Source organism: Muscardinus avellanarius (assembly GCF_963383645.1).
Source record: "Muscardinus avellanarius genome assembly, chromosome: 3".
Taxonomy (NCBI): domain Eukaryota; kingdom Metazoa; phylum Chordata; class Mammalia; order Rodentia; family Gliridae; genus Muscardinus; species Muscardinus avellanarius.
Window position 1 is genome coordinate 2214533 of NC_137788.1, and position 25818 is coordinate 2240350.

General features: G+C 56.0%; 2 protein-coding genes across 2 annotated transcripts; one reads left to right on the forward strand and one right to left on the reverse strand.

Moving 5' to 3' along the window:
• Nucleotides 1-1513: 1513 nt before the first annotated feature.
• Nucleotides 1514-4598, forward strand: TPRG1L (tumor protein p63 regulated 1 like; the record flags this gene model as incomplete). The annotated part of the gene is made up of 5 exons (XM_080692524.1): nucleotides 1514-1702; nucleotides 1799-1890; nucleotides 1999-2175; nucleotides 3183-3336; nucleotides 4404-4598. 5 exons carry the CDS (start codon nucleotides 1514-1516, stop codon nucleotides 4596-4598), a joined length of 807 nt encoding a protein of 268 aa, XP_080548650.1.
• Nucleotides 4599-6423: 1825 nt separating this feature from the next.
• Nucleotides 6424-22860, reverse strand: WRAP73 (WD repeat containing, antisense to TP73; the record flags this gene model as incomplete). The annotated part of the gene is made up of 12 exons (XM_080690684.1): nucleotides 6424-6566; nucleotides 6812-7003; nucleotides 7431-7556; nucleotides 8340-8445; nucleotides 9857-9934; nucleotides 10005-10139; nucleotides 10424-10510; nucleotides 11273-11376; nucleotides 12848-12920; nucleotides 16498-16614; nucleotides 17619-17771; nucleotides 22792-22860. The coding sequence occupies 12 exons, from the start codon at nucleotides 22858-22860 to the stop codon at nucleotides 6424-6426; spliced, it is 1383 nt and encodes a 460-aa protein (XP_080546810.1).
• Between the last annotated feature and the right edge of the window lie 2958 nt (nucleotides 22861-25818).

Here is a 25818-nt window from a genome sequence, read left to right on the forward strand (position 1 = left end):
CCACGTGGACGGAAGCAGAGGGACTAGGATTTGAACCCAGGCTCCAAGTTCACCCGCCCAACTGTTATCAAGGGGCCAGGTCTGCACAGGAGCACGGAGGAGGGCACAGCGCTCCAGGCTGCCAGGCTGGCTGAGCCGCAGCCCCAGGGAGCCATGATTCAGGCCAGCCAGCAGGGGGTGGCTTTCTCCTCCTGTAGGGCAGGGTCCAGAGCAGGCGGTACTGTAGGCATCAGAAGCCAGCTCAGCAGGCCAGTGGTGCCACAAACATGCTGATAGATATATTTGCACACTCAGTTTGAACTTTAAAATCAGTTTTTCCACCAAATTAAATAAATAAACAAATAAATAAATAAATAAAATGCCCCCCCCCCCAGGAAGCAAAGTTCAACGGCATTTCAGCGCCTCCTGGTGTCACTGCTGACCTCCAGGTGGAGGCAGGGGGCCGTCAGCGGAGTGGTGCCGGCTGCGCATCCCCGGGATTCACAGGCGCTCATCAGGCCGGTTTCTCAAATGGCAACAGGTACACTCAAGTGTGCACACTGGGCTGCGGTGAAATATAAAGAGCTCTGACGCACAGAAGGAAGCCCCTGTGCACACGGAGGGGATGGAACAGTGGGAAGGAGGGCAGCGCTGGTGTCTGCTGACCTAGGGAAGGGCTGTGAGCTGCACGGCGCCCGAGACCTAAGCGCAGGGACGGGAGACAAGACTAGAGTGAATCCTGGCTCGGCCCTTGATGGTGACTTCGGCAAGTGGCTGACCCTGTGTGTCGATCCCCCTCTGCCTGCTTCCTAGGACGGCTCGAAGACCCTGGATGCCGGCATTCGGCACAGCGCTGGGCCCAGAGCGAAGACCTAGGTCCACCCGGCCAGCCCTGTAAATGGTGCCTGTGGTTCCACCGAGGACTCCCCGTTTGGAGGCTCCCGGGGCGCAGCTGCGGAGCCTGAGCAGTGGACTTCCCACAGGCCGGCTGGGGACCGAGGCTGATTTTCTCCGAATCCTTCCCCGCCTCGCCGTCCCGCGACCTGCAGGAGACCTCGTACGTACACACCCGCGAGGGGCACGCGTGTGTGCACGCCTGGCGCCTCCCCAGAAGGCAGGAGGCGCTTCGCGCACAGACGCAGGCGAGGACACCCCACCTGCAGGTGCCGACGGCCACCCGGAAGGGTCGCGGTTCCGCTCGCACCGCGCCGCACCTCCCAGGAAACCGACGAGGCCACGCCCCCTTCCCGTCGGGTAAACAGGAAGTGAGTTTGCGAGCCGCGGCTGCTTCCGGCCGGGCGAGGGGCGGGAGTAATTGTGAACGGCAGCGGGTCGGAGCCAATCGCAGGAGACATCTGAAGAAGAGCCAATCCCGAGGGGCGGCAGGCGCCGGCCGCGCGCGAGCCGGGGGCGGGGCCTGCGGGGAGCAGCCAATCGTGGCCGGCCGAGGGCGGGGCCGGGGCGCGGCCGCGCTGGCGGCGGCGCTCGGCGGCCGCGTCGCGTCGCGTCGGGTCGGGTCGGGCCGGGCGCGGCGATGCTGCAGCTGCGGGACTCGGTGGACTCGGCGGGCACCAGCCCCACGGCCCTGCTGGCGGCGGGCGAGGAGGTGGGGGCGGCCGGGGGCCGGCCGGGGGCGGGCACGCCGCTGCGCCAGACGCTGTGGCCGCTCAGCGTCCACGACCCCACGCGCCGCGCCCGCGTCAAGGAGTACTTCGTGTTCCGGGTGAGGGCCGGGCGGCGGGCCGGGGGCCGGGGGCGGCGGCCGGGCGGCGGGGTGCGGGGTGCGGGGTGCGGAGAGTGACCCCGCCCGCCGGCCCAGCCCGGCACCATCGAGCAGGCGGTGGAGGAGATCCGCGCGGTGGTCCGGCCGGTGGAGGACGGCGAGATCCAGGGGGTGTGGCTGCTGACCGAGTAAGCGGGAGCCCCGGGCCGGGCGGGGGCTGCGGGGCGGGCCCTGGGGGGCGCCGCGGGAGGTCGGGCGGCCAACGCGTGGCCGAAGTCATTTGTCTTCGCCCTCAGGGTGGACCACTGGAACAACGAAAAGGAGAGGCTGGTGCTGGTCACAGATCAGTCCTTGCTCGTCTGCAAGTACGACTTCATCAGCCTTCAGTGCCAGCAGGTGGTCAGGGTGGCGCTCAGTGCAGTGGACACCATCTCCTACGGAGAATTCCAGTTTCCCCCCAAGTCACTGAACAAGTAAGTACGTTCAGAGGCTCCAGGACCACTGGTTGAGGGCCAGAAGCGGGCCCCCAGGTGTTAGGCTTGTGTCTGCTGTTATGTGTAAGCTACAGAGCTCAGCCTCACAGCTCAATGGAAAGGGCCTTAAAATAGAAGCGAGTGAGTTCTGGGCAGTTGGATGCAGTTGAAAGGGACTCTGCACAAAGAGGGCTTCAGGCCTGCCGGGAATTGGTTACGTGGGCTTCAGATGTATTGAAGTGGAGCCAGTGTGTTAAAAGCGAGCTTGGGTTTCCGGGATACGAGAAGTTTGTTTCCAGCCAGGAAAGGACACGGTGAGGCCCGGCCGCTTCCTGGCTGACTTGTTAAAGGGATAAGTAGAGCACCACTTTGTAGGTTTCATTAAAGGCAGGAACGTTCGAAATATCTGAGGGTTAACTTAGCAGAGTTGGTCATCTTGCTTTAAGAGAATCTCCCAAATAAGAGAAACCTAGACACGAATGTTAGTCCAACTATAAAGTTCAGAGTTTTGGTGTAGAGACTGGAATAGAGAATTCAGGGAGCTAATGTGAATAAGACTTTTAGCTAGCTTTTAAGAAGACATCAAGGGAAAGGAAGTGACAAGTACTAGGCATTTGTCCAGCTTGTCTATAATGTATTTCTGTCAGTTCTTGTAGGCACTAAAGACATGTAGTGTAACCAAGATACTGTGCTTCATTTGCCATTCTTAAAAGTACTTCTACAACAGCTGGGGGGGGGTGCACATCTGTATTCCCAGCTGCTTGGCAGTCTGGTGGGACGAGAGTGAGTTCAAGGCCAGCCTGGACAACATAGACCCTTAGTCTCAAAAATAAGTACCTAAAGCCATTTAGAGGAGTCTTACTGGAAACCGGGAGCCTGTTCCTGTTCTACAAAGTATTGTCGGTCTTTGCTGTACCTGTGGAGCCGGTTTGATGGTGACACCTTGTCCTTGACAAGTGTCTCGTGCTATGCCCGCCATAGTGAAGGTAGCTGTTTCTTCTTGTCAGGCGAGAAGGTCTCGGTATCCGCATCCAGTGGGACAAGCAGAGCCGCCCCTCTTTCATAAACAGATGGAACCCCTGGTCCACAAACGTGCCCTACGCCACTTTCATAGAACACCCAATGGCCGGTGTGGATGAGAAGACCGTGTCTCTGTGCCAAGTAAGCGGGCAGTCGCATTCCAGCGTGACAGGTGTTCTGGGTTCTGCACTGCCCACTGTCAAAGCCACAAGTCAAGCTGAATACTTGGAACGCAGCCACTAACAATGAGGAAATAAGCTTGTAGTTTCTAAAATTTTAGTTAATTTATGTGTAAGGAGCCCCATGTGGCCATGGCTGCTGCTCAGTGTGACTGTAACGCGGCTCCTGCTGCTGGTGATGCTCCTGAAGGACCGCCTGGACACATTTCAGGGAGCAGCAGCAGACCCCGGACATGCTGAGACGTTAAGCTCCTGGCCTCAGGGCCGGGGCTGGAGCCAGAGCCTGGGGAGGTTGTGCAGATTTAGGAGGTTGGTAAGGCAAAGCCATTGAGTCCTGTAGAGGGTCAGGGCCCCGCAGTGCTGGCCGTCTTCACATCTGAGCACAGGGCCGAGAACTCGGGGTCTGCTGAGGAGGGGTGTCCAGAGAGCCCAGGTGTGCCCGAGAGGCAGCTCATCCCGGCGAGGGCACAGGGGTTCAGCACAGAAACGGCCCACGTCACAGGACGACGTTTTGGTGAAGGCTTCTTACCCAGCAGTGGCCTCATGCAATTATAACGGGCGGAACGACTCCTTTCACCTAGTGTTGTCACAACGTCGTAGCCGTGTGTCCCCACGTTGCTGGTGTAAACACTTTATAGCACATGCATCTGTGTACAAAACGTGGTACTGGATAGCAGTGAACCACTGTCCTTGATATACATTTACTTTATTTTAGAGTGTACTCCTGTTTATAAGAAGTGCTGTGTTAGGCAGCACAGTCTTACCCACCTGTTGACCTATCTCTTGGTTACATTGAGGCCACACCCAGTGGCCTGTTCATCCAGTTTTTGTGCATGTGTGTTGCTAGTTTTGCAGTGAAACTGCCTAATGATGCACTATATATATATATCCTCAGATATATCCTCGACACCAATTGACTATGTGGAGTTTAGAGGGACGTAAATATCTCAAAATGTTAATTGTCCCATGTAATAGATTACTCTTTTCTTGCCCAAAGATTAAAGCTTCCTGTTTTCCTTCTCTTTAAAGTTGGACAGCTTCAAGGCTCTGTTAATCCAAGCTGTCAAAAAGGCCCAAAAAGAGAGTCCTCTGCCAGGACAAGAGAATGGCGTGCTGGTTTTGGAGCGCCCCCTCTTCATCGAGACCTACGTGGGATTGATGTCCTTCATCAACAACGAGGCAAAACTGGGTTATTCCATGACCAGAGGCAAAATAGGCTTCTAGACAGCTGCCCGGGCGGCTTGGGGAGTGTCTGAGAAACTGCACACCAGCTGCGGCTGGAGTTGTTACCTCTAGGGATCTGAGTGTGATTACAGTTCAGTGAATTCCGTTTATTTAGTTGGCTATTATATGGCGGGTAATGAGTGCCTCAAAGGCAAGACCTAACTGATGTGGCTGCCCTGTTCCTTCCCTACCCGACCCCCCCTCCCAGTTTGGCTCCTCCCAGGGCCCCCCCAGCCCTGTAGCTTGCTCAGAGCCGCCAGGCCCCGCCCTGTCCGCCCTGCAGGCTGCCGAGTGAGGGCGGAGCCTCCTGTTCCCAGTGCCTGCTCTGCACAGACTGACACTTGTGTTTGATTTTGTGTGTTGAAATTGAATCCTTTTCTTAAGCGAAACACAGGAGCCGCCAGCAGATTGGCCACCTGTGTCTGCCTCGCCAGCTCCTCACAGACAGTTGTTCTGTAAATACGGTTGACCTGGAGTCACTTTTTCTAAAATCAGTCCAAATTGTGTTAGTACTGTGGCATCTTTCCCACCCAAAAAAGGTTTACAGAGACTCACCTAACACAATTTACTGACTCCAAGTTGCCGTGATAATTGTTTGCAGTTTTGAGAACTATATCCTGCTTGTATTGTTCTGTTTGTATTTAGAAGGGAATTGTGTAGTTTACTTTTTAGAGAATGCACTTTAAAAAGGCACTGCGTTGGCCCCTCCTGAGCAGCAGGTGCACTCGGTCCCTGCCGCCCACGAGGCTCCAGGCATCCAGTGTGCCGAGCACCCCGAGCTGCCGTGCACCGCCTCGCAACTGCGCACAGCCATGCTGCTGCGGCACGCGCTAAACTTGAATGCTGGCTCCCCGATTCCTTCCTTGCCTACAGCTCCGTGTGGCTTACGCTAACTGGCCCAGAAGTGACCAGAGCACCGTGGCCTGCCCCAGTCGGAAGGCTGCCTCAGAAGTGACCCGGGTCTTCAGCCTCTGCTGTCGGTATTGTAGTAAAGATGGTTACAGCTCACCGGATGTTGCTCCTTTTTTGAAGTTCTTGTCATTAAAATCGCTGTATGAGCCAAGGAAGCAGCTCTTCATTGAGCTTGTCTTGAGCCTGGAATAGCTTGAAAACCTGTCCGCTCGCTCTGCGGCACAGCCCTGAGGGTCCTACCTGGTAGTATCCTTTTTATCTAGAGGCAGACCGTGGGAAGCGCAAAGCCCAGGTCGCAGCCCCCAGTGTTCGAGCCTGGCTGCCAGGCGCCTGCTGGAGACACGGCGTCGCTGGGTGGACTGGGCACTCATTATGATGGAGCTCAAGGGTGTTGGTGCCCAAGCCGTGGGCAGAGCACCGAGCTCGTGGAGCAGATCAGAGACCTGCAGCTCCGTGCCCTGGGGGAGACTGAAGGTGGCACTGCGCTCAGGTTCTCGGGGCTCCCCTCCCATACGCCACGGTAGGCCTCACCAAGAAAGACCAGGCGTGCCCCACGGAAATGCACCCTCACATTCCTAGACGGCTCAGGGACAAAATAGGGGCCCAGAGGGAAACGCCCCTCTCCAGGGAAGTAGGCCATCACTCAGTTCCTCCTCAAGACTAACCAGCAGCTGAGACGCCTGCACGGCCTCCTGTGGCCTCAGCCCTTCAGGAAAACAAGCATCAGCATTTAGAGAATTACCAAATGTTTATCTTAAATAAGGAAAACTACAGCTTTATAATGTACATATTTACAAAAACCCTTTCTCTAGAAAAATAGAGTCAAATCACCAAATCTGCACACTGGCCGGAGAGCATGCGGCGGCCCCTCTCCTTCCTACTTCAGGGGTAGATGACCTGCAGCGCCTGGATCCTAGGCATGGCCATCCCGCTGTCCAAAGGCCGAGCCGACCCGCTCCTCAGTCTCCAGGAAACAGAGACAGAAGTGATCCTTACTGAGGAGGGCCACGGAGTCCCCGCTTGAATGCCAGCACAGAGAGAGCACCGGGAAGTCACCTAGAGGGGCAGCCAGACTCAGCCCAGGATCTCGGGGGAGGGCAGCCCGCGTCCAGTGGGTGGCCAGGGGCCTGGGGGACTGGCTGGGGCCAGGCAGGGTCCAGAGCTGCCACCCACCCTCGGAAACTCAGGGCAGCAGGTCCCGCCAGGTATACATACTGGGCGGTCACGAGCTGCCTGATTCCTGGGCAGCCATGCCCATTCGATGCCCGCTGCACCGAGGCTGCCCACTGCATCGTGCTCACCTTCCCCAGGTACCTGCACCGACACGCAGCCTGCCGGGGACCACAGATAGACCTTGCTGCCTCCCGTGCAGATGGCCAGCCGAGGCCGCTGCGGGTCCCACTGGAACGCACGCACCGCGGACAGCTGCTCCAGCACCACAAACAGCCTCAGCCGCGGAATGTCCCAGACCCACACGCTGTTGGGGATGTTGTCTGCAAAGGACGAGAAAACAGGGCACTGCCTCCCCTGCCCTGGCGGCCTGGCCCCAGGAGGCTAGCTGACTCCGGCACGGGCAGGTTTCCCAAGTCTGTCAGAGGGACCAGGGCTGCCTGCGGGGCCAGTCACAGGCTTCACTGGCCACTGCCCCTGCTCTCTGGCTTTTATGTTTGTGAAGAGTTGTAAAGTTTTTTAAAGCAAAGTTTCCCTGTCCCCTGCAGGGGTGGAAGCAGTGACAGTGGCCAGTATCCCAGAGCTGGCTTGCCGGCTGGCCGCCCCTCCCGCGTGGCTCCTGCAGCAGGACATGGGCCACTTAGCAGAAGACAGGAGGCCGTGTAGGCCCCGCTTGCTTTGCTCCCGGCGTTCCTACGCCTGGTGTCAGGGCATAGCTGAGCGGGTGACAGGCCGTGCGCGGACACTGACCGCTCCTCGTTGCCAGGAAGTAGCTGTCGGGACTGAAAGCCAGCATGCCAACGCCCATCCTCGGGTTCGCTCTGTCTGCGGCGGGCTTCAGGGTCTGCAGGGAGACTGGTACGGTAGCTATCTCATCTGGAACAGGACGAGGACTCGCTGAGGTGGCCCAGATGCTGCTGCGCCCACAGCAAGCAGCAGCTTTTACTGAGATGCAAGCTTTTACTGAAAGGAGCTGTGGTAGAGCCCCACCCCAACCTGAACTCTGCCATGGGGGAAAGCCCCCGGGGACAGCCCCTGAGGGAGAGCGCCCCAAGGTGCACCTGCTAGGCCCAGCAGCCCGGGCCCGCTCCGCTGGGGCCTTCTCAGCTGCCCAAACATCTCGGTGTTTGGTTTTTTCTATCCACCTCCAGCATCTTGGTTCACAGCTGGCCTCAATCTCAACTGCCTTCTATTTGCATAGGTTTCAGATGCAAAAAACAAAAGCGGAAGGCTGTCTACAGGTGGGTGTGAGGGCGCCCCCAGGGCCAGGCTGCCCTGCCCTCCAGCCTGACAAGGGCCAGCTGCCGTCCCTGCATTCCTCCGAGGCCCTGTGTGCGGGGCAGGTTCCCTTACTGTCCATTTCAGGGAAGAGGAAATGGAAGCACAGGCAGTGGCTGCGCTGGCACCAGCTCCCGCCCCTGCCTCCCGCGCCCCCAGGGGCCACTGGGGTTCCAGTCTCACTGGGGAGTGGCCGCCTGCCCACGGTCACACGTGGCTTCCCACACTCATCACTGGCCATGAGGCAGCGTGAGGAAGGAGAAATGAATGGGCTTGCAAAAGTAAAGCACACCTGAACCTCGCCTGGACAGAGTAGTTTTCCACTTAAAAAAAAGATAACAGCAAACTTGCTCCGCAGAGAGCAAGAGTTCTCCTGCTTACATTTGCTCTCTGAGGTCGAGAAGGGAGCGGCTGCTGCTCGGGGTGGCGGGAAGGACAGGCGGCCCAGCCCCAGCGGGGGGGTCTTCTCTGCTTCCTTATACACCACCTGAAAGACAGCACAGCCAACAACCAGCCCGAGGCAGGAACCAAGAAGCGAGGGGACTGGGGAATGTTCCTTTGGGCACTGGGCGATGTGGCTCCCTGGCCTGGTCCCCTAGTCCCACTGGCAAGCTGCCCTTCCAGACAGGAGCTGTGTGTGCAGCTGGCCACTCATGAGAGGTGCGCACGCTCACAGGTACAGTGAGTGAGTGATGGAGGGGAGGTACCAAGCTGCAGGCCGGGGAGCGGCAGATGGAACGGGGTGGGGCTGCTACAGGTTCCAGAAGCCCCTACGTTAAAGGCTCAGTCCCCGGCTTGCAGTGCTAATGGGAGGTGGTGGGGTCTAGCTGGGTGTGGTGGCACACGCTTGTAATCCCAGCATTTGGGAGGCTTAGACCGGAGGATCGTGAGTTCGTGGACAGTCTCAGTTACTTAGGCCCTGTTTCAAAGTAAGGAGGAAAAAATAGGGCTGGTGGTGTAGCTCTGAGGTAGAATGCCCCTGGGTTCCATCCCCAGTACTACACACACACAGGTGGGGCCTAGGGGACCTTGGTCCTTGGGGGGCGTGCTCTCCCTGCTTTTGGCCGCCAGGAGGCCGGCAGCTTTGCCGCACCACACACTCCTCCTGCCTGGCTACAGGCTCAAAGCCACAGGGCCGAGGGGCCATTGACTGGGACCTCTGAAATGGAGCCTAAATCAACCTTTCCTCCTCCAAGTCCTTTATTAGGCCTTCTGGCACAGCAACAGGAAGCTGAGCACCAGCCACACTTGGTCAGTGGCAGGCTGCTGGGCCAGGAATGCCCTTGTCTGACTTCCATTCTAAAGCACACACGGTGGAAGGGCTTGATGACACGGGACCACAGGCATCGCCCGAGGACCTGCGTGGTCAGCCCCGCTCTGCCCTCCCTCTTCATCTCCAGCCGGGGCTCGGCCACCCACCACCGGCTTCCACAGGCGCCCTGTGCAGGAACCCCCACCCCCGCCCCAGGTCCCCTTCAGGTCCAGTGCACCTCTGGATGGTGAGCGCCATGGGGAGGCCAGAATTCTGTCCCTCCCAGCGCTCAGAGTAGCGAGCAGGCAGTGGGCACCTGTTGTCGCTGCTGAAGGGAGGGACACACCTCTGTACCCCCACAGGGGCCTTCTGCGGCTCCGTCCCCTAGTCTGGAACAGTCTCCCCCCAGTCCCTTCCCTGTTCCCATGCTGCTCCTCTCTGGCTGAGGCCCAGGACACACAGCCGAGGTGGAGTGGTAAAGGAAGAGGCGTGGGCAGTGTGGAGTCTGCAGTGAGACCTCACACTAGCACAGTGGAGACAGAGTAGGTACCAGGAAAACATCATCACAACAGACTCTGTGAAGTTGGGCAGCAGCTCCTGCCCCTTCCTACAAACTGCTGAATCGGAACGCGCACTCCAGACTTACTGTCTTGGGATTGTTAATGGCTGCAGGGTGCTCAAACTCGGTGATCATCTTCCAAGTCACGTGATTAAGAAGGCGCACCTGGGGGAACCAGGGCCTGGTCAGTGCCTGTGGCCAGCTTGGGGCTCCCCTTCCCTGCTCTGCTTCCTACCTTCCCATCATAGCTCCCAACCGCCAGGAACTGGCTGCTGGGGCTCCAAGCCACAGACTTGATGCCCAAGGACCACTCGTAGGCACAGTAGGCAGACAGCAGCCGGCCGTCCAGGGAGTACAGCAGAATCTTATACTGTGGAGAAGACGCAAGCATGTCAGATTCACCGAGCACGTGTTGCAGATGGCTGTGCAGACTCCCCCGCCCCAGCCGTCCTCATCCTCAGGTTGTGGGGACGGTGAGATTGTGGCTGGGCCTGGGCACAACCACAGAGGCAGCGGCATGGGACAGGGAAAGTGCGGTGTACCCCGGGTCTGGCAACGACAGCCGAAGTCGTCCTGTGCAGCGAGCCCAGCCCCTTCGTGATGGCTAAGGTACCGGGCCCCTCCCGGCGGAGACCTCACGGGTGTGCTGTGTACCTCCAAGCAGGTGTCCCACACTGCCAGCACGCAGCCGTTTGGGGCCCACTCGATCCCCGCGAGGTCCTGGGTATCTGTATCAAAGTGCTGCCGAAGGGAGAGGAAGACAGCACCTCAGAACATTTTCTACAATAAATACGTGCATTTATTTTTTGGAGATGGGGTCTAAACCGCCCAGGCTGGTCTTGAACTCCTGAGCTCGCGGTCCTCCCCTACCCTCCCCAAGCTGGGCGGGCGTGTGCCACTGTGCCTGCTGCATTTCTAATTAGCTTTCTTCTGCAGACATTGTCAAGTGCATCCATGGTCTGTGCCCACAAGCACAGGGACACCCCAGCACCCAGCGCGTGTGCTGTGGCATGCCAGTGCCGCCTGCCTGCCCCACGAGTGCCCATGCCATCGCCGTCATCTTGCCCCGCGAGCCCGCTCCCTTGGGACCAGCACAGACCAGAGCCCTTCCGGGAATGCTCCCTGCCCAGGTTCTAGGCTCTGAGGTGTTCACCCCGACTGGATCGCATTCCCGCCACGGCGCGGCCTGCCCACAGATCACCCGCACGGGCAGGCAGCGCGCTCTGTGCCACAGAACCTGCACCTTTCGAACGGCCCTGGGCCAGTGTTACACACAACTGTGTTCCTCTGATGTGGCATCCACATATGTGACTCCCTGGACGGCTGGCACGTCACCCTCTGACCATGCAAGCCTGCACCTCAGGTCTGACCCGCACACACGGCAGGCCTGCCGACGGGAGACGGAGGAGTCCCACTGTCCCATCCAGTCCCAAGCTCCCTGGGATCTAGAGGCTGTCCATCTGCCAGCTGCCCCAGGCTCCCCACTGCGGCGAGGCGCCTCACCCTCAGGAGCTGCCAGTCGCTGCACACGAAGATGCTCACATAATCCTTGCAGTCCCGCCGCTCTGCCAGGGCCATATAACGGCCATCCCTGGTGAAGGTTATGCCTACCAGAAGAGGAAAAGAAGCCAGTCAGGAGTAGCCATTAAGAGAGAAGACAGCAGCAGTTTTCAAAGATGAGACAAAGAAAGCAAATTTGCAGTCAAAAGAAGAGAAAGCAACAGAGACGCAAAAGCGTTTGTTCAAGCCAGGCGTGGTGGCGCACACTTGTAATCCCTGCCTTGGGAGGCTGAGACCGGAGGATCACACACATTCGAAGCCAGCCTCAGCCGGTTGAAGAGACCCTGTTTCCAAATAAAATATAAAATAGGTCCGGGGGTGTAGCCCGGAAGTAGAAGGCCCCTGGGTTCCGTCCCCAGTACCACACACAAAAAAGCATCTGTTCAGGTGAAGCGTTGCTTCCAAAGGGCAGCCTGCAGAAGTGCAGTGGTCTCACCCCACAGCAGCGTGCGGGTGCTGAGCTGCGGGACCGTGACCTGGTCCCTGAGCCAAGCGTCACTGAAAGAACTCAGCACCTGCTCGCCTGCCAAGCGTCTAGAGCACAAGTTGCAGGAAATCCAGGGCTACCGCAGCTCGCCCAGGGTCAGCCTGTTACTGGATTTCTTCGCGTGTGTGTGGCACTGAGGATGGAACCCAGGGGCACGCTACCACCGAGCTACATCCCAGCGCTGTTTATGTTTTATTTTTAACTTATTTAGAACTAAATGTAAGATGAATACTTAGGAAAAACTTTGGTTGAAAGTATGACTGTTTTCCAGTTCTGTATTACCTTAAAAAGCCTTAGACTAAGTTTCATGCCTCATGAGTGAAAAAAACCACCTCAAATAACATAACTGCTATTTGCACCCAGGAAAGGTGCACCTCCTCTGGAGAGACACTACATTCAAACTATACAAATAAAAAATAAACGTGTAATCTTCACAGTCCCAAACTGCTAGTGGCCACAGAACGCCTGCTCATCCCAAACTGCGGCCCTCCCGGTCACCGCGCCTGGCCGCCGGCTCCTGGCTCAGGATGGTGTGGCAGCCCTGCCCTGGCCCACAACACCGCTCAGGCCTGCTTCGCACCGGCCCTCCGCGTCCCTCCAGAAGGCTCACGGGCCTCGGAGGGAAGAGCACCTGCCACTTGTCCTTCCTCTGGGATGTCTAGATGTGACTGGCTCGTCAGAAGACATACTCAAAAGGAGTCAGTGATTTCCCAATTAAACTGGAAGCTCCGGATCTGACCGCCCGGTGCCACAAGGAGGGAAGGGGACACCTGCGAGCTCCGGTCTTCTGACATCTTCTACAGCATCCTCTCCCGTTACCAAGATCCTTGTGAAGGGGCTTGTCTTTAGACACATCTGGAGGTCCGCACAGGTGAAGTGTCGGGGATCCAGGACGCACCTGAAGCCACCAGGCAGGGCAGAGGAAGGCCCACCAGGACCTGACGTGCTGTTGGGGCTACTTTAGGTGTGAAACGCTCCTGACACAAAGGTCAACAGTCCCAAGTGCTTCCCGGTGACTCTGGTCGACTCACCCTGCTGACAGGCTTTGGGGTACTTGATGTAAGACACAGATTTTGTGCACAGGGACCAGACGGTTATCCGCAGCTGTCGGGGGAAAGGGAGGGAGAAAGCAGTCAGCCTTAGCGTCCTTGGGAAGCCGGTCTCGGATCATCGGGCAGGTCACGGCCTTCAGCCCCTCACTCACTGCTGGTGAGGAGCTACTGGCCCTTCAGAAATTCCCCTCTACCAACTGTCCAAATGCAGATCTACTGTCCGCAAGCCAGTGTGCGTTTGTGTGTTCTCATGGTATCATTTGAGTGATCTGAAGTCAAACACGAGTGCACTTGAGCTAGCTTGTTTGTTTGTGTCTGTCTGCCTTTCTCTTTCTCTCTCTCTCTCTCTCTCTCTCTCTCTCTCTCTCTCTGCGGGTCTGGGGATAGAACTTAGAACTCAGGGGCATTTTACCTCCGAGCTACACCTCCAGCCCTATTTTTTATTCTTAATTTTGAAACAGGTCTCACTGAGTTGCAAAGAGCCTCACTAAGTAGCTGAGGCTGTCCTCGAACCGCGATCCTCCGGTCTCAGCCTCCCGAATGCTGGGATAACAAGTGTGTGCCACCACACCCGGCATGAGCTAGCAATTTTCAAGTAATCACAGCTGGCACATTATAATATGCCTAAAAATGTTATTTAGTCAGAGAAAAATCTTTATATAGGAAAACTACAGCATGGGTCTCCTCTGAGAAGCAGAGAGCCCTGCTCTGTGGCTCCAGGCTGGTTCCGGCTGGGGCTTGCCAGCAGTGAGGGAGGGCCACCAGAGGGCGGCTGCTTCCGCAGCAGGGAGGAGCCACCACTGGGGCCCTTCGCACCTCCCCTGTACCCTGAATCTGTAGCTGAGAGTTGAGCGGAGTGTTCAGAGGCTGAGGAGGACAAGACCTGACCAGGACAGACACCTGCACGGAAGGGCGCAGCAGCAGGTGCTCCTCTGCCAATGGGACTCGGGAAACAGCATCTGCTTTAATTCAGGAGGCTGAAGACCTGAATAACTTAATTTCTCCACATCATCGCTTCTAACAAAATAAAATGACATCACCAGGCATCAGCCAACCCCAGCATCGGGGCACATGCGCACTGAGTGGCGGGGGGGCTGGCGCCGGCCATGCATGCGGCTTCTGTATTCAGGCTGAACACCACACCTACTCGCTGCCGGGAGCGGGGACTGCGCTGAAAGCAGAGTGCACAGGGTCCCCCCAGCAGAGTTGGGATTCAGCTCCTGCCCGAGACCCTTCGGGCCCTAAGCGCTGGGTGCAGGAGTGTCTCGAGTCCAGCATGGGGCGGGCCGCAGACTGGTTGGGGCTGCCTGGGGTGGGAGGCCTGAGGGGCACAAGGCTCCCCTATCGTGGTAGGTAGCAGAGTTCCCAGGGGAAATTACCTGTCAGATTGCCACTGAACTACACACGTGAAATCAGTGGATTTTATTGCTTATAAGAAAAAATTTTTCCCTATTTTGCAACACTAGGGATCAAACCCCAGATCCTTGGGCAAGCATCCCACAGTGGGCTATACCCCCAGCCCTAGATTTATTTTTTGTGGTGCTGGAAATTGAACCCAAGGATGTTCCACCTCTGAGCTACACTCCTAGCTCCTTTTATTTTTTGAAACAGGGTCTTATTAAGTTACCACAGGCTGGCCTTGAACCTACATCCTCCTGCTTCCACTTCCCAAGTACTGGGATTACAGGCACATGCCACCACATACAAATAAATAAATCTAGAGCTTTACTACAGTTCTATTTTTTAAGGCTAACTACAGGTTATTTGCAACATACACACTAGAACTGAAGGGCACAGAAAGGTCGGAAGGCTAGAGAAGGATGCACCCTGAATCCAAGCTTGACGCTGACAAAGAGGACCTGAAAACATGACGTGGGGAAAAGACCAGCATGGACCTGCCTCATGCCACACGCCGCAGCGCCACGCCAGCCCGAACCACACCCTGACCAATAACTAAGAAGTTAAAAATTAAAACCGAACCCCAAACCATTTCAGTGCTGCCGGATGGGCAGTCATTTTAAATCCTGATTCAAGACCTCTAGAAAGCTGAATGCTTCCGCTTGTGCCAGGCAAGGGAGACGCTCTTAGAGAGGAACTCTGGGTATGGACGACAGACGGATGGATGGCCACAGGCTCCTGGCAACTCAGATCCCAGCAGCAGAAAGGGTAGTCACCTGCGGCATGCTTTTCCTGACAAGGAACCAACAAGCTATACCTATCAACATGGACGGATCTAAAACCCCGCAAACTACTGAGAACCAAACATCACTGGTGGGTGAACACACTGCTGGCGGGGCCTACGGGGCCACCTGCTGGCCGGGTGTGTGAGAGCGCTGGGCTCACACTTCAGTCTCATGTTCCAGTACTCTTCCGAGCCTAACCAATGCCCCCGCAAAGCAGCCGCGACCCTAGTCTCAGGCTGAACAAAGTCATACAAATGCATTCTATGCAGTTACCATTTTCTGTGAAAATATTAATCTGGAATGTTCAATAAAAGTTACTTGTCTAGGGTTTAAAAATGTTGTCTATGGTAACTCTCCTTCGGGGTTAAGTGTAAGGCCGACATGCCGTATGGAGCTCGGGCTGGAGACTTGTGCATGAAGACCGCTGGACAGAGCTACAGGAGCATTCCAGCGACCCCTCCGGGGAAACTCGGGCTCCTACCTTTGAATACCAGTATACGCAGCGCAGAGGAACCAAGCAGCCCCGTGTCCCATCTCACTAAGAGCACTTCTAAAACTCAAAACTGAGTATGTGAGGCCAGACAGCTGCCTGAGGCAGTCACCTGCCGAGGTGGGGAGAAACCTCCCCCGGCTGAAGTCAACTTGAGCGAGAGCACCGGCTGGGGCGCGTGACAGCCAGCAGCCCCGGCGCCTGGGAAGGCTCCGTGGTCCAGGCCCTGTGGGTTACAGTGCCGGGGAAAAGCAGCTGACGCTAAAGGGCTGCGCACCCCCTGTATCCTAAAACGCGCTGCTGACGCCAAAGACCTTAGCTAGCCACCTCAAATGAGCTACGCATACCCACACCTGCCTTCACTCTGTGTGTACGTATCCCTGGAGATTGAACTCGGGGCATTCTACCTCTGAGCTACACCCCAAGCCCGTTTTATTCTTGATTTGGAAACAGGGTCTCGCTAAGTCTCTGAGGCTGGCCTTGACCCTGGGATCCTCCTGTCTCAGCCTCCCAAGTACTAGCCTTCACTGAGATGTCCAACCCACCTTATCTCTGGCCTCTCTCAGATCCGCCCTGCTCACCTCAGGGCCGCGCTGCACCCTGCCCGACACACGCATGCGCGGGATGCTGCTGTGTACGCGGACGCCGTGGTTGTCAGTCACTGCCCGAAAGACCCGAGACCAAGGCTTCAAGGCAGCCTGGAGATCACCTGAAAGCTCATTTGCTCTTGCTGAATCCAAAAAACTGTTTAAATTCTTTACAATGTTTAGTACAATCCCCAGTATCACCAAAATAATTTTTTAATGTTTTATTTTTCTTTAAAACTAGACTAAATGATTATACATTTCCGGGTTTAAAATACTCTTACAGCAGCCACGCTCTTCCAAACCCCACTTTAATGTTCCCAAGCCATTCCAGGAGCAGAGGAAGGATCGCCTTGGAGGCCACCCACTTACGTGGAATTCGGTCGTGTTCAGGATGTGGCGGCCGTCCGGGCTCCAGCACGAAGAGACCAGCCCCGCGGAGCCCTCGTCGATTTTGCAGTGCCATTCGGGCTGCTCCAGAGACCAGACCTGGATGCGAGAGGGAGAGAGAACTGCCCCGCTGCAAACTCCCTGGCACCCAGGGCACCCTCCCCGGAGCGCCAGGCGCTCACCACCAGTATAAGCCATGTTCCCTGCCGGGGACTGCTTGCGTGCATGTGTGCGTGTGTGTTGGGGTACTAGCAATTGAACCCAGGCATTCTACATCAGAGCTATACTCTCAGTCCTTTTTTTTTTTTTTAAATTTGAAACAAGGTCTCGCTCGGCTGCTGTGAGGCTCACTACGCTGCCAAGGCTGGCCTTGAACCTGTGACCCTCAGGGGTCAGCTTCCCAAGTCCTGGGATTACAGGCATGCGCCGCCATGCCGGGCTTGTAGTTTTAAAATGAGATGTTCACATGCCCTTCCCAGGGCCCCCGAGTGAGACTGCGTGTCTAACACAACATGCTCTTCTAGCGCTTCCTAAAACACACCTGTCCAAGTGCCAGAACGCGCGTGGTGAACACCTCCTGTTCCTCAATTTCACTTGCTTAGAGACTACAAATATTTTAGCATTCCTCATTTTAAAGGTATTTAAGCAATTAGAGAACATTTTAATTTAAAAAAATGGACTTTGAGCTGCACGCCCTTTTTCCAAATGAGAAGGGAGAGAACAAAATCATCATGGTTACTCTTAGAGGGCGCCCCAATTCAGCGCACCTCCTGCAGGGCCCACGGCACACGCCACGCTCCTGCACCAGCCCGTTCACAAACGGCACATCTGCACAGTTTCTACACGCCACGCACCTGCACCAGCCCGTTCACAAATGGCACACATCTGCACAGTTTCTACATGCCACGCACCACACAAGCTCCATTTACACGTGCACACACCTGCAAGAGCTCCGTGTACATACGACACATCTGCACAGTCCCATTTCTACATGTCACACACCTGCACCAGCTCAGCTCCCTTACACATGGCACACACCTCCATGAGCCCCCATTTGCACACGGCACACAACTGCACAGGCCCTGTTTGCACACGGCACATACCTGCACAAGCCCCCGTCTATACATGGCGCACAGGATGAAGAGGGAGTCTGCCGACCACTCTATGTGCTGGATCTGGTCCAGGCACGTGTACAGCTGAAGGATCTGGAGGGTGTTCACATCCCGGACTACTAACCGGTACTGGACACAGGAAGCCTACAACCCGAGAAGGAAAACCCTGATGTCTCCGCGCCACAAGCATGGGCACCGAGACACCCCGCTGCCCTGCGTGCGGTCCCGGCTCTTCCCCAGCCTGGCACATTTGATGTCTATCGAGCTTCGTGCTGACCTCAGTCACACCGTCCATTCCAAGCAGTAGATGAGTTAATACAAAGATAAAGTTGAAATATACCAACCAGCCGAGCGTGGTGGTGCACACTTGTAATCCCAGCGCTTGGGAGGCTGAGACAGGAGGATCGCACAGGTTCGAAGCCAGCCTCAGCTACTTAGTGAGGCTCTCAGCAACTTAGTGAGACCCTGTTTCCAAATAATATATATATATATATATATATATATATATATATATATATATATATAAATAGGTCTGGGAGTATAGCCCAGAGGAAGAAAGCCCCTCAGTTCCACCCTCGGTACCACCAAAATAAAATAAATAAATAAATAAATATATATATATATATACACCAACCAGCTTTTAAAATTGTTAGACTCAGCCAGGCTTGGTGGCCCAGGCCTGTAATCCCAGTCCCTGGGAGGCTGAGAAGGACTGCAGGTTCGTAGCCAGCCTCAGCAACTTAGCGAGGCTCTCAACCGAAGTAAGACCCTGTTTCTAAATAAAAAATAAAATAAGGCTGTGGGTACAGCTCAGTGCCCCTGGCTTCAATCTGTAGCACCAAAATAAGTTACACTACTACTTTGATATTAAATTATCACATAAATTTATATAATTAAAAGTAAACAAAATTGCTGTACTCTAGTGCAAAATATGAATTTTTTTTTTTTTTTTTTTTTTTTTTTGGTAGTGGGCATTGAACTCAGAGGTGTTCTATCTCCAAACTACAAACAGCCTTTTATTTTGGGTGGTACTGGGGATGGAACCCTGGCTTACACTCCCAGACCTATTTTCTATTTTATTTGGAAAAAGGGTCTCTTAAGGTAGCGAGGCTGGCTTCGAACCTGCGCAATCCTCCTGTCTCCGCCTTCCAAGCATGGGGATTATAAGTGTGCGCCACCACGCCCGGCTACAACCAGCCTTTTTAAAAATTTTCAGTTTGAAACAGGGTCACTGCTGAAGCTCTCAATGAACTTGCAATCCTCCTGCCTCAGCCTTTGAAGTACTGGGATTACAGACTCAGACCACCACACCAGCTAATATGACTTTTAAAACTGCATTTAAACCGTTTCTGTTCCTCCGTCTCTCTCCCCCCTTTTGGTGGAACTGTGGATTGAGCCGAGAGGCATTCTACCTCCAAGATCCACCCCTAGCTGTTTTTATTTTTTTGTTTTGAAACAGAGTCTCACTAGGTTGCTTGTGCTGTCCTTGAACCTGCAATCCTCCTGTCTCAGTCTCTCAAATACTGGGATTCCAGGGATGGGACACTATGTTCTACCTATTCCTTTTTTCCCCCCTTTTTTCTTTTTTTCTTTTTCTTTTTCTTTTTCTTTTTCTTTCTTTTTTTTTTTTTTTTGCAGGTCTGGGGATGGAACCTGGGGGCATTAGACCTCTGAGCTACACCCCCTGCCTTAGTTTTTATTCTGTATTTTGAAACGGTCTGAGTTGCACAGGGCCTCACTAAGTAGCTGAGGCTGTCCGCGAACTGTGATCCTCCAGTCTCAGCCTCCCGAATGCTGGGATTACACGCGTGCGCCACCTCGCCCGGCTCGTCCTTTCTTAATCATACGTAGAAACCTAAAGCAGGACATACTATTGAGAAAAAGCTCTTCTGTGACTGAAATCAGATTTTCTCCTACGGTCACCTAAGGCAGTTTCTTTGAATTTATAGAGTTAAAAAAATCAAAGACTCATCATAGATGTTGGTGAGAATGACTATAAAACCATCGATATCCTTTTACACAGCACCGACTTAGAAACCGGCAGTTCAATATAAGCTCCTTAAATTCTGCAATTATAAAAAGGTTTCATAAATGCTTACTTATCTAAGTAACTTATTCCTAATACTAAATATGAAAAATATTGACATTGTTAATGTATTTTCCTAAAGATATAGTTTCTCCATGTTCATATCAAAGCAAATTATTTCTGAGTATCTGCCAGCTAATTGTATGTTATTCTTCCATCTAGAAATAAAGAACAAATTTTATTTTTTCCAGTACTAAGGATAAAACCCAGGGGCATTCTCCCTCAGAGCTACACCTCCAGCCCTATGTTTATTCTGAAGCAGGGCCTCACTGAGTTGCAAAGGACCTAAGTAGTAGCCGAGGCTATCCGCGAACCACGATCCTGTCTCAGCACCATCAGGCCCAGCTCAAAAACAAATTTTTATATCTCAGTTGCTTCATTTCTGTACCTATCAAGGTCAAACTAGATTCTTAGTTTTACTAACTTCCATAAAAGGAAAGCCACATTATTTTTCCACGGGAAAGAGAGAAGGCAGTTGCATATTGTAACAAGTATCTATTGTATCTGTTGCTCTGAAAGTTGTGAGCCTTTAACCAATTCCTTAGGAAACTTTTTTTTTTACCAACACAAGAACCATATAAAATAGATTGCAAGATACTAAAACTGGAAACATGAAACTGCTGGACTTGGTATTTAGGGCAGGGCTTTCAAGAGCACAATTCCAATAATTATCAAGTGTTCCACAATTTTATTTTTTTCAGTACTGGGGATGGAACCCAGGGGCATTCTACCTCTGAGCTACACCTCCAGCTCCCCCCCTTTTTATAATTCTTTATTTTGAAACAGGGTCTCACTGAGTTGCAAAGGGCCTCACTAAGTAGTAGCTGAGGCTGGCTGCAAACTGTGATCCTCCTGTCTCGGCCTCCCAAATGCTATTACAAGCGTGTACCACCATGCTGGGCCCCCACAGTATTTTGATGGGAGTGCTCAAAGCAGAAAGCACCAAAGTTAGGCCAGCAAATATAATCTTCCTTCTTATCAAACACTGAAACTTTAGAAATGGTAAAAAAAAAAATGCTAGTTTATGAAGTAAACATTTTGAAAAGTATAGCAAGTTATTTTTGTTATCGTTTGTTACTTGTGGTACTAGGAATTGAACCCAAGGGCCTCTACCCCTGGGCTACATCCCCAGCCCCTGCCCATTTTATTTTATTTTATTTTATTTTTGGTGGTACTGAGGTTCCTGGAAGCCCTTCTACCTCCGGGCTACACTCCCAGACCTATTTTATACTTTATGTTTGGAAACAGGGTCTCCTAAGCCAGCGCGCGCGGCTGGCTTCGAACCTGCGCGATCCTCCTGTCTCTGCCTCCCAAGCACGGGGATTACAAGCGTGCGCCACCACGCCCGGCCCCCCTTTTAAATTTTTAAATAGGGTCTCACTAAATTGCTGAGGCTAGCCTCCAATCTATGATCCTCTTTTCTCAGCCTCCCAAATACTGGGATTACAGGCGTGCACCACAACAACTATCATACCAAGGTTTTGGGGAGCTGCTTAAGCGAGTAACATTTCCTAGTTTGCAGCTAAATGCCAGTTTATGAGATTCAGAATAACACCTCCATAGAGAAGGTAAACATGTAACTTGTGGCTGTATTCTAAAAGGCATGCAGGAATATTAAAAGGCCCCAACTGAGCCGGGCGTGGTGGCACACGCTTGTAATCCCCGCGCTTGGGAGGCGGAGACAGGAGGATGGCGCAGGTTCGAAGCCAGCCGCGCTGGCGTAAGAGACCCTGTTTCAAAAATATAAAAGAGGTCTGGGAGTGTAGCCCGGAGGTAGAAGGGCTTCCAGGAACCCCAGTACCACCAAAAAAAAAAAAAAAAGCCCCAACTGAGAAAGAATCAGAAAGTGTCCACATTGGTTAATAGAGGATGGTGGGTAAACACAGTGAAGAACACTTTTTATAAGGTGTGAATGTGTGTGTTTCTGAGGATTGAACCCAGGAGCATTCTACCTCTGAGTTATACCCTCAGCCCTTTTTTTATTCTTTATTTTGAAACAGGGTCTCACTGAATTGCTGAGGGCTTTGCTAAGTTGCTGAGGTTGGCCTCAAACCCAAGATCCTCCTGTCTCAGCCTCCCAAGTACTGGGATTAAGGGGTAGGTTACGACATCCAGCTTGATTTTTTTAACCACCTTAATGGCATTCCAATGTCAATAATCTGCCTTCCCCCTTCTGAGGATATACACTGCTTATACTGAAACTTACATCTTCGGACTGCTTATATTTTGAAACCTCAAGGTATAGCTCAGTGAGTTAAGTGCCAGGCTGTCACCTAGGGAATGGGCGGCTCGAATCCCAGCAGCTTCAGGTCCAAGGGACAGGGTGCTAGCTGTCCCCGTCACTTATTCACACGCGGTAGAGGCAGCTAGGAGAGTGGACCACAGCGCTGCCACGCCCCTTGCCAGTTTTCCGGCAACAGAATGATGCTATTTGCCTTTTGTGACAAAGTAGCCAGGAGCTGACATCTCTTATGACCTCAGATGTGTGAAAGCAGCACAGCCTTAATCGCCTTAGACAGAGAAAAACAGCTGCAGGAAGGCTGGCACTTGCCCAGGCCCTCCTCCTGCCTGGAACCCGCCGGGTCCTCCACCTGCCCAGGACACCGGCCTGGGTGCCCCTTCCACCTGACAGCGCCCGCGGGGCCCCTTCCCAGGCGAGGCGCCTCCTCCCACACCTTCGCACGACCCCTTCTGCCTGGAGGACCTGCTCCCTCAACCTGTCCAAACCACCTGTCTGGTCCTGCACCCGCCCAGGGCTTTCCTGGGTGGTGCACCTGCCAGGTCCCCCTCCTGCCCAGAACACCTGCTCCGGGGACCCCGCCCCCCGCTCCGGGACACCTGCCCGGTCCCTGCCCAGACCTCCCTCCAGCCTGGGGCACCTGCCAGGCCCTGCCCCTCCCGGGGCTCCTTCCCGGGTAGCGCGCCCGCCCAGGTCCCCCTCACTCCTGGAGGGAGCGCCCGCCGGTGGCCCCGCCAGCCCGGACGCGCACCTGCCGAGTCCGGCCCGGCCAGGTCCCGAGCCCCGCGCCGCGGGCCGCCCCCCGCCCGAGCCCGGGGCGCACGGCGGGGTCCGCTCACCAGGTACTTGCCGTCCGGGGAGAACCTGCAGAGCAGGCCGGAGAGCTTGAACGCCTCCGAGAAGTTCATGCCGCCGCCGGCCCGGCGCCGACCAGCGCCAAAGCCCGCCCCGACCCGCCGCAGCCCGCCACCGCCGTGCGCGGCCGGAAGCGCGGCGCCGGAAGCGGGCCGCAGCCAATCGGCGCCGCGGACGGCCGCGCGGCATTGTGGGGCTGGGAGTCCGCTCCGCCCGCCCCAGCCTCGAAAGCGCCGCCCACCGCCCCTCCCCTGCGGTCCCCGCGCCGCGGGCGAAGGCGGGGTGCGCCCCTCTCTCCGAATTTATGACAAGCAACGAATGATCGTAGGATAAGTATGTTCCCGAATATCGTGGGACAGACTTAGACGGAAAATCTTACTGCCTTAGCAGGGCCTGGTGGCTCCTGCCACCAGTAATCCCGTTACTTGGGAGGCTGAGACCGGAAGATTTGAGGTTTGAGCCCAATCTCGGAAATGTAGTGAGACCCTGTTTAAAAAAAAAAAAAAAAAAAAAAAAAAAAATGGCCCGCGTGGTGGCGCACGCTTGTAACCCTGGCATTCGGGAGGCTGAGACAGGAGGATCGCGGCTTGCGGACAGCCTCAGCTACTACTTCGTGAGGCCCTCTGCAACTCAGTGAGACCCTGTTTCAAAATAAAGAATAAAAATACGACTGGTGGTGTAGCTCGGGGGTCGAATGGCCTGGGTTCTATCCTCAGTACCGCAATAAATAAATGAATATTAAATGAAATACAAATAAAAAGTAGCTATTGGTGTACCACAGAGGTAGAGTGTCCCTGGCTTCGATCTCCAGTACCAAAAAAATTATTTAAATTCAAATTTAACCCAGCGACCCGTGTGCGTTGGCACGTACATATATTTTATGTGTAAACCCATATTCACTGGTTAATATATATATATTTCTATGTATGTTAACACATTTCATACACAATAGTATCTACTACACACAGCATTTTGCTTATAAACTTGCACGTTTTTTCTTTTTGCCGAGTCGAGCCCCACCTGCAGCGCGACCTTCATTCCAGGCCCTTGTGCTTCTAGGATCACGGACAGAACGGATGGGGGCGAAGGGTTCCAGGAATCGAACTTTTCTGCCTCTGAGCTACAGCCCCATCCCCCGCCCTTTTTATTTTTTGAAACAGGGTATTTATTTATTTATTTATTTATTTATTATTTGTACCAGGGATGGAACCCAGGTGCGTTATACCTCTGAGCTACACCCCCAGCCCCAAGGTTTTTGTTTTGTTTTGTTTTATTTTGTTGGGGTACCAGGGATGGAACCCAGGGGCATTCTACCTCCGAGCCACACCCCCAGCCCTATTTTATTTTATTTTTTTAGTTTTTAGTCTTTTTTATTTTTGAAGCAGGGTCTCCCTGAGTTGCGGAGTCGCTGAGGCTGTCCACGAACCGCGATCTCCCAGCCTCGGCCTCCCGAATGCCGGGGTTACAAGCGAGCGCCCCCGCGCCCGGCGAAGACGGGACCAATTTGACCAGGGCCGCGGAGCCAGCGCCGGAGCTCAGCGCCCGCCTAATGTTCGTGCGCACGCTGGCTTGGACGCGCCAGGAAGAGGCCGTGCGCACATTCAGGGGCCGCCGGGGCGAGGCGCGGCTGGGAGCCGCCCGGGGAGCGCCCCATTTCTCGCCGCTCAGGCCCCCTCCTCCCCGCTGCCCTCCCAGGGCCTCCCTCTGCTGCCGGGTCCGCCGGGGTCTCTGCCGCTCACAGGGGGGCGCACCCTAGCGCCCGGCCCCCAGCCAGCTCCCCGCTGCTGTATCCAGCCCCGCGGACGCACCGAGAACCGGCGGCGCGGGGGCCTGCTGGCCGCGGGGGGGTGCCGGCGGGCCCCCTCTTGCAAACCCAGACCCCAACCCAGGGCCGCACTGTCTTCGCGTCCCCGCCCGGCGCCTCGCAAAACGTCGGGGGGCGGCGGCTGTACTGGTCGCCGGTCTCCGGTGAGGCGCAGCTGAAGGGCCCGGCCTGCCCACTCCACTGGGTCGCCAGGGCCCGGCTTCCAGGGGTCGGGGTCCCCGCAGAGCCAGATGAGGGGGCTGCACGCCGGGGACGCGGCGCCGGACAGGTGCCCGCCTCCGGGTGCCAGGGCCCGGCCCTGCGAGTCAGGTCCTCCGGGGAGGCCCCGCAGCCCAGACGAGGCCCGGAGGCTGCCACCTGCCCAGCGGGGGGCGGCGGGCGCCTGGGCGGGGGGCGCGCCCACAGCTGTTCTCCGCACGCTCAGAGCGGTTTCGGGCTCGGGGCCCTAGGGCCGAGCATCCGAGGCCGCCGTCCTGAAGAGTCCCCGTCCCGGCCGGGGTTTGCAGGGCCGCACGCAGAGTGTCCCCGGAGCCTCCTGGCCATCCATCGCGGCCTGCGGGGCCCGGGTGGGGGCGCCCCCGGCCGGCCCCGGCGCCCGCTCCGGCCCCGGGGGTCCCCGCGCACGGCGGCGGGCGCCCGAGTGACCGGGACGACGCAGGGGAGGCCGGACCCCGGCGCCCCAGACCTCCCGAGGGTCGCGGCCCGCGTCTTTGGCCCGGGGGCCCCGCGCCCGCCCCGCGCCGCCCCGCGCCGCCGCTCTCCTGGGCTCGGCGGGCCGCGCGCGCCAAACGGCGGCCGAAGGCGCGGCCGGACCCCGACTCGGACCCGGCCAGCTGGGGAGGCGGGGCGCGGGGCCGGGGTCCCGCCCGCTCGCCGAGCGCCCGCGCCGCCTTCCCGCCGCCGGGCCGCCAAAGGCGCTAACGCCGAGGCCGCCCCCTCCCCGCGGCGCCTCCCCGCCCCGCGCCCATAAAACCCGCCGCGGGGCCGGCGCTGCCCGCACCGCCCAGGGCAGGCGAAGCCGGCGGGATCCGCGGCCCCGGGCCGGGCCGCACCAGGTAGGCATCGGAGCTGGGGGCTGGGCCGGACGGGCGCGCGAGCCCCTCGGAGTCCCTGCCCAGACCCCGCGCCGGCCCCCCGGGGGCCTGGACGGCCGCCGGCTCGCCCCGCCCGGCCGGCCGGGAGGAGG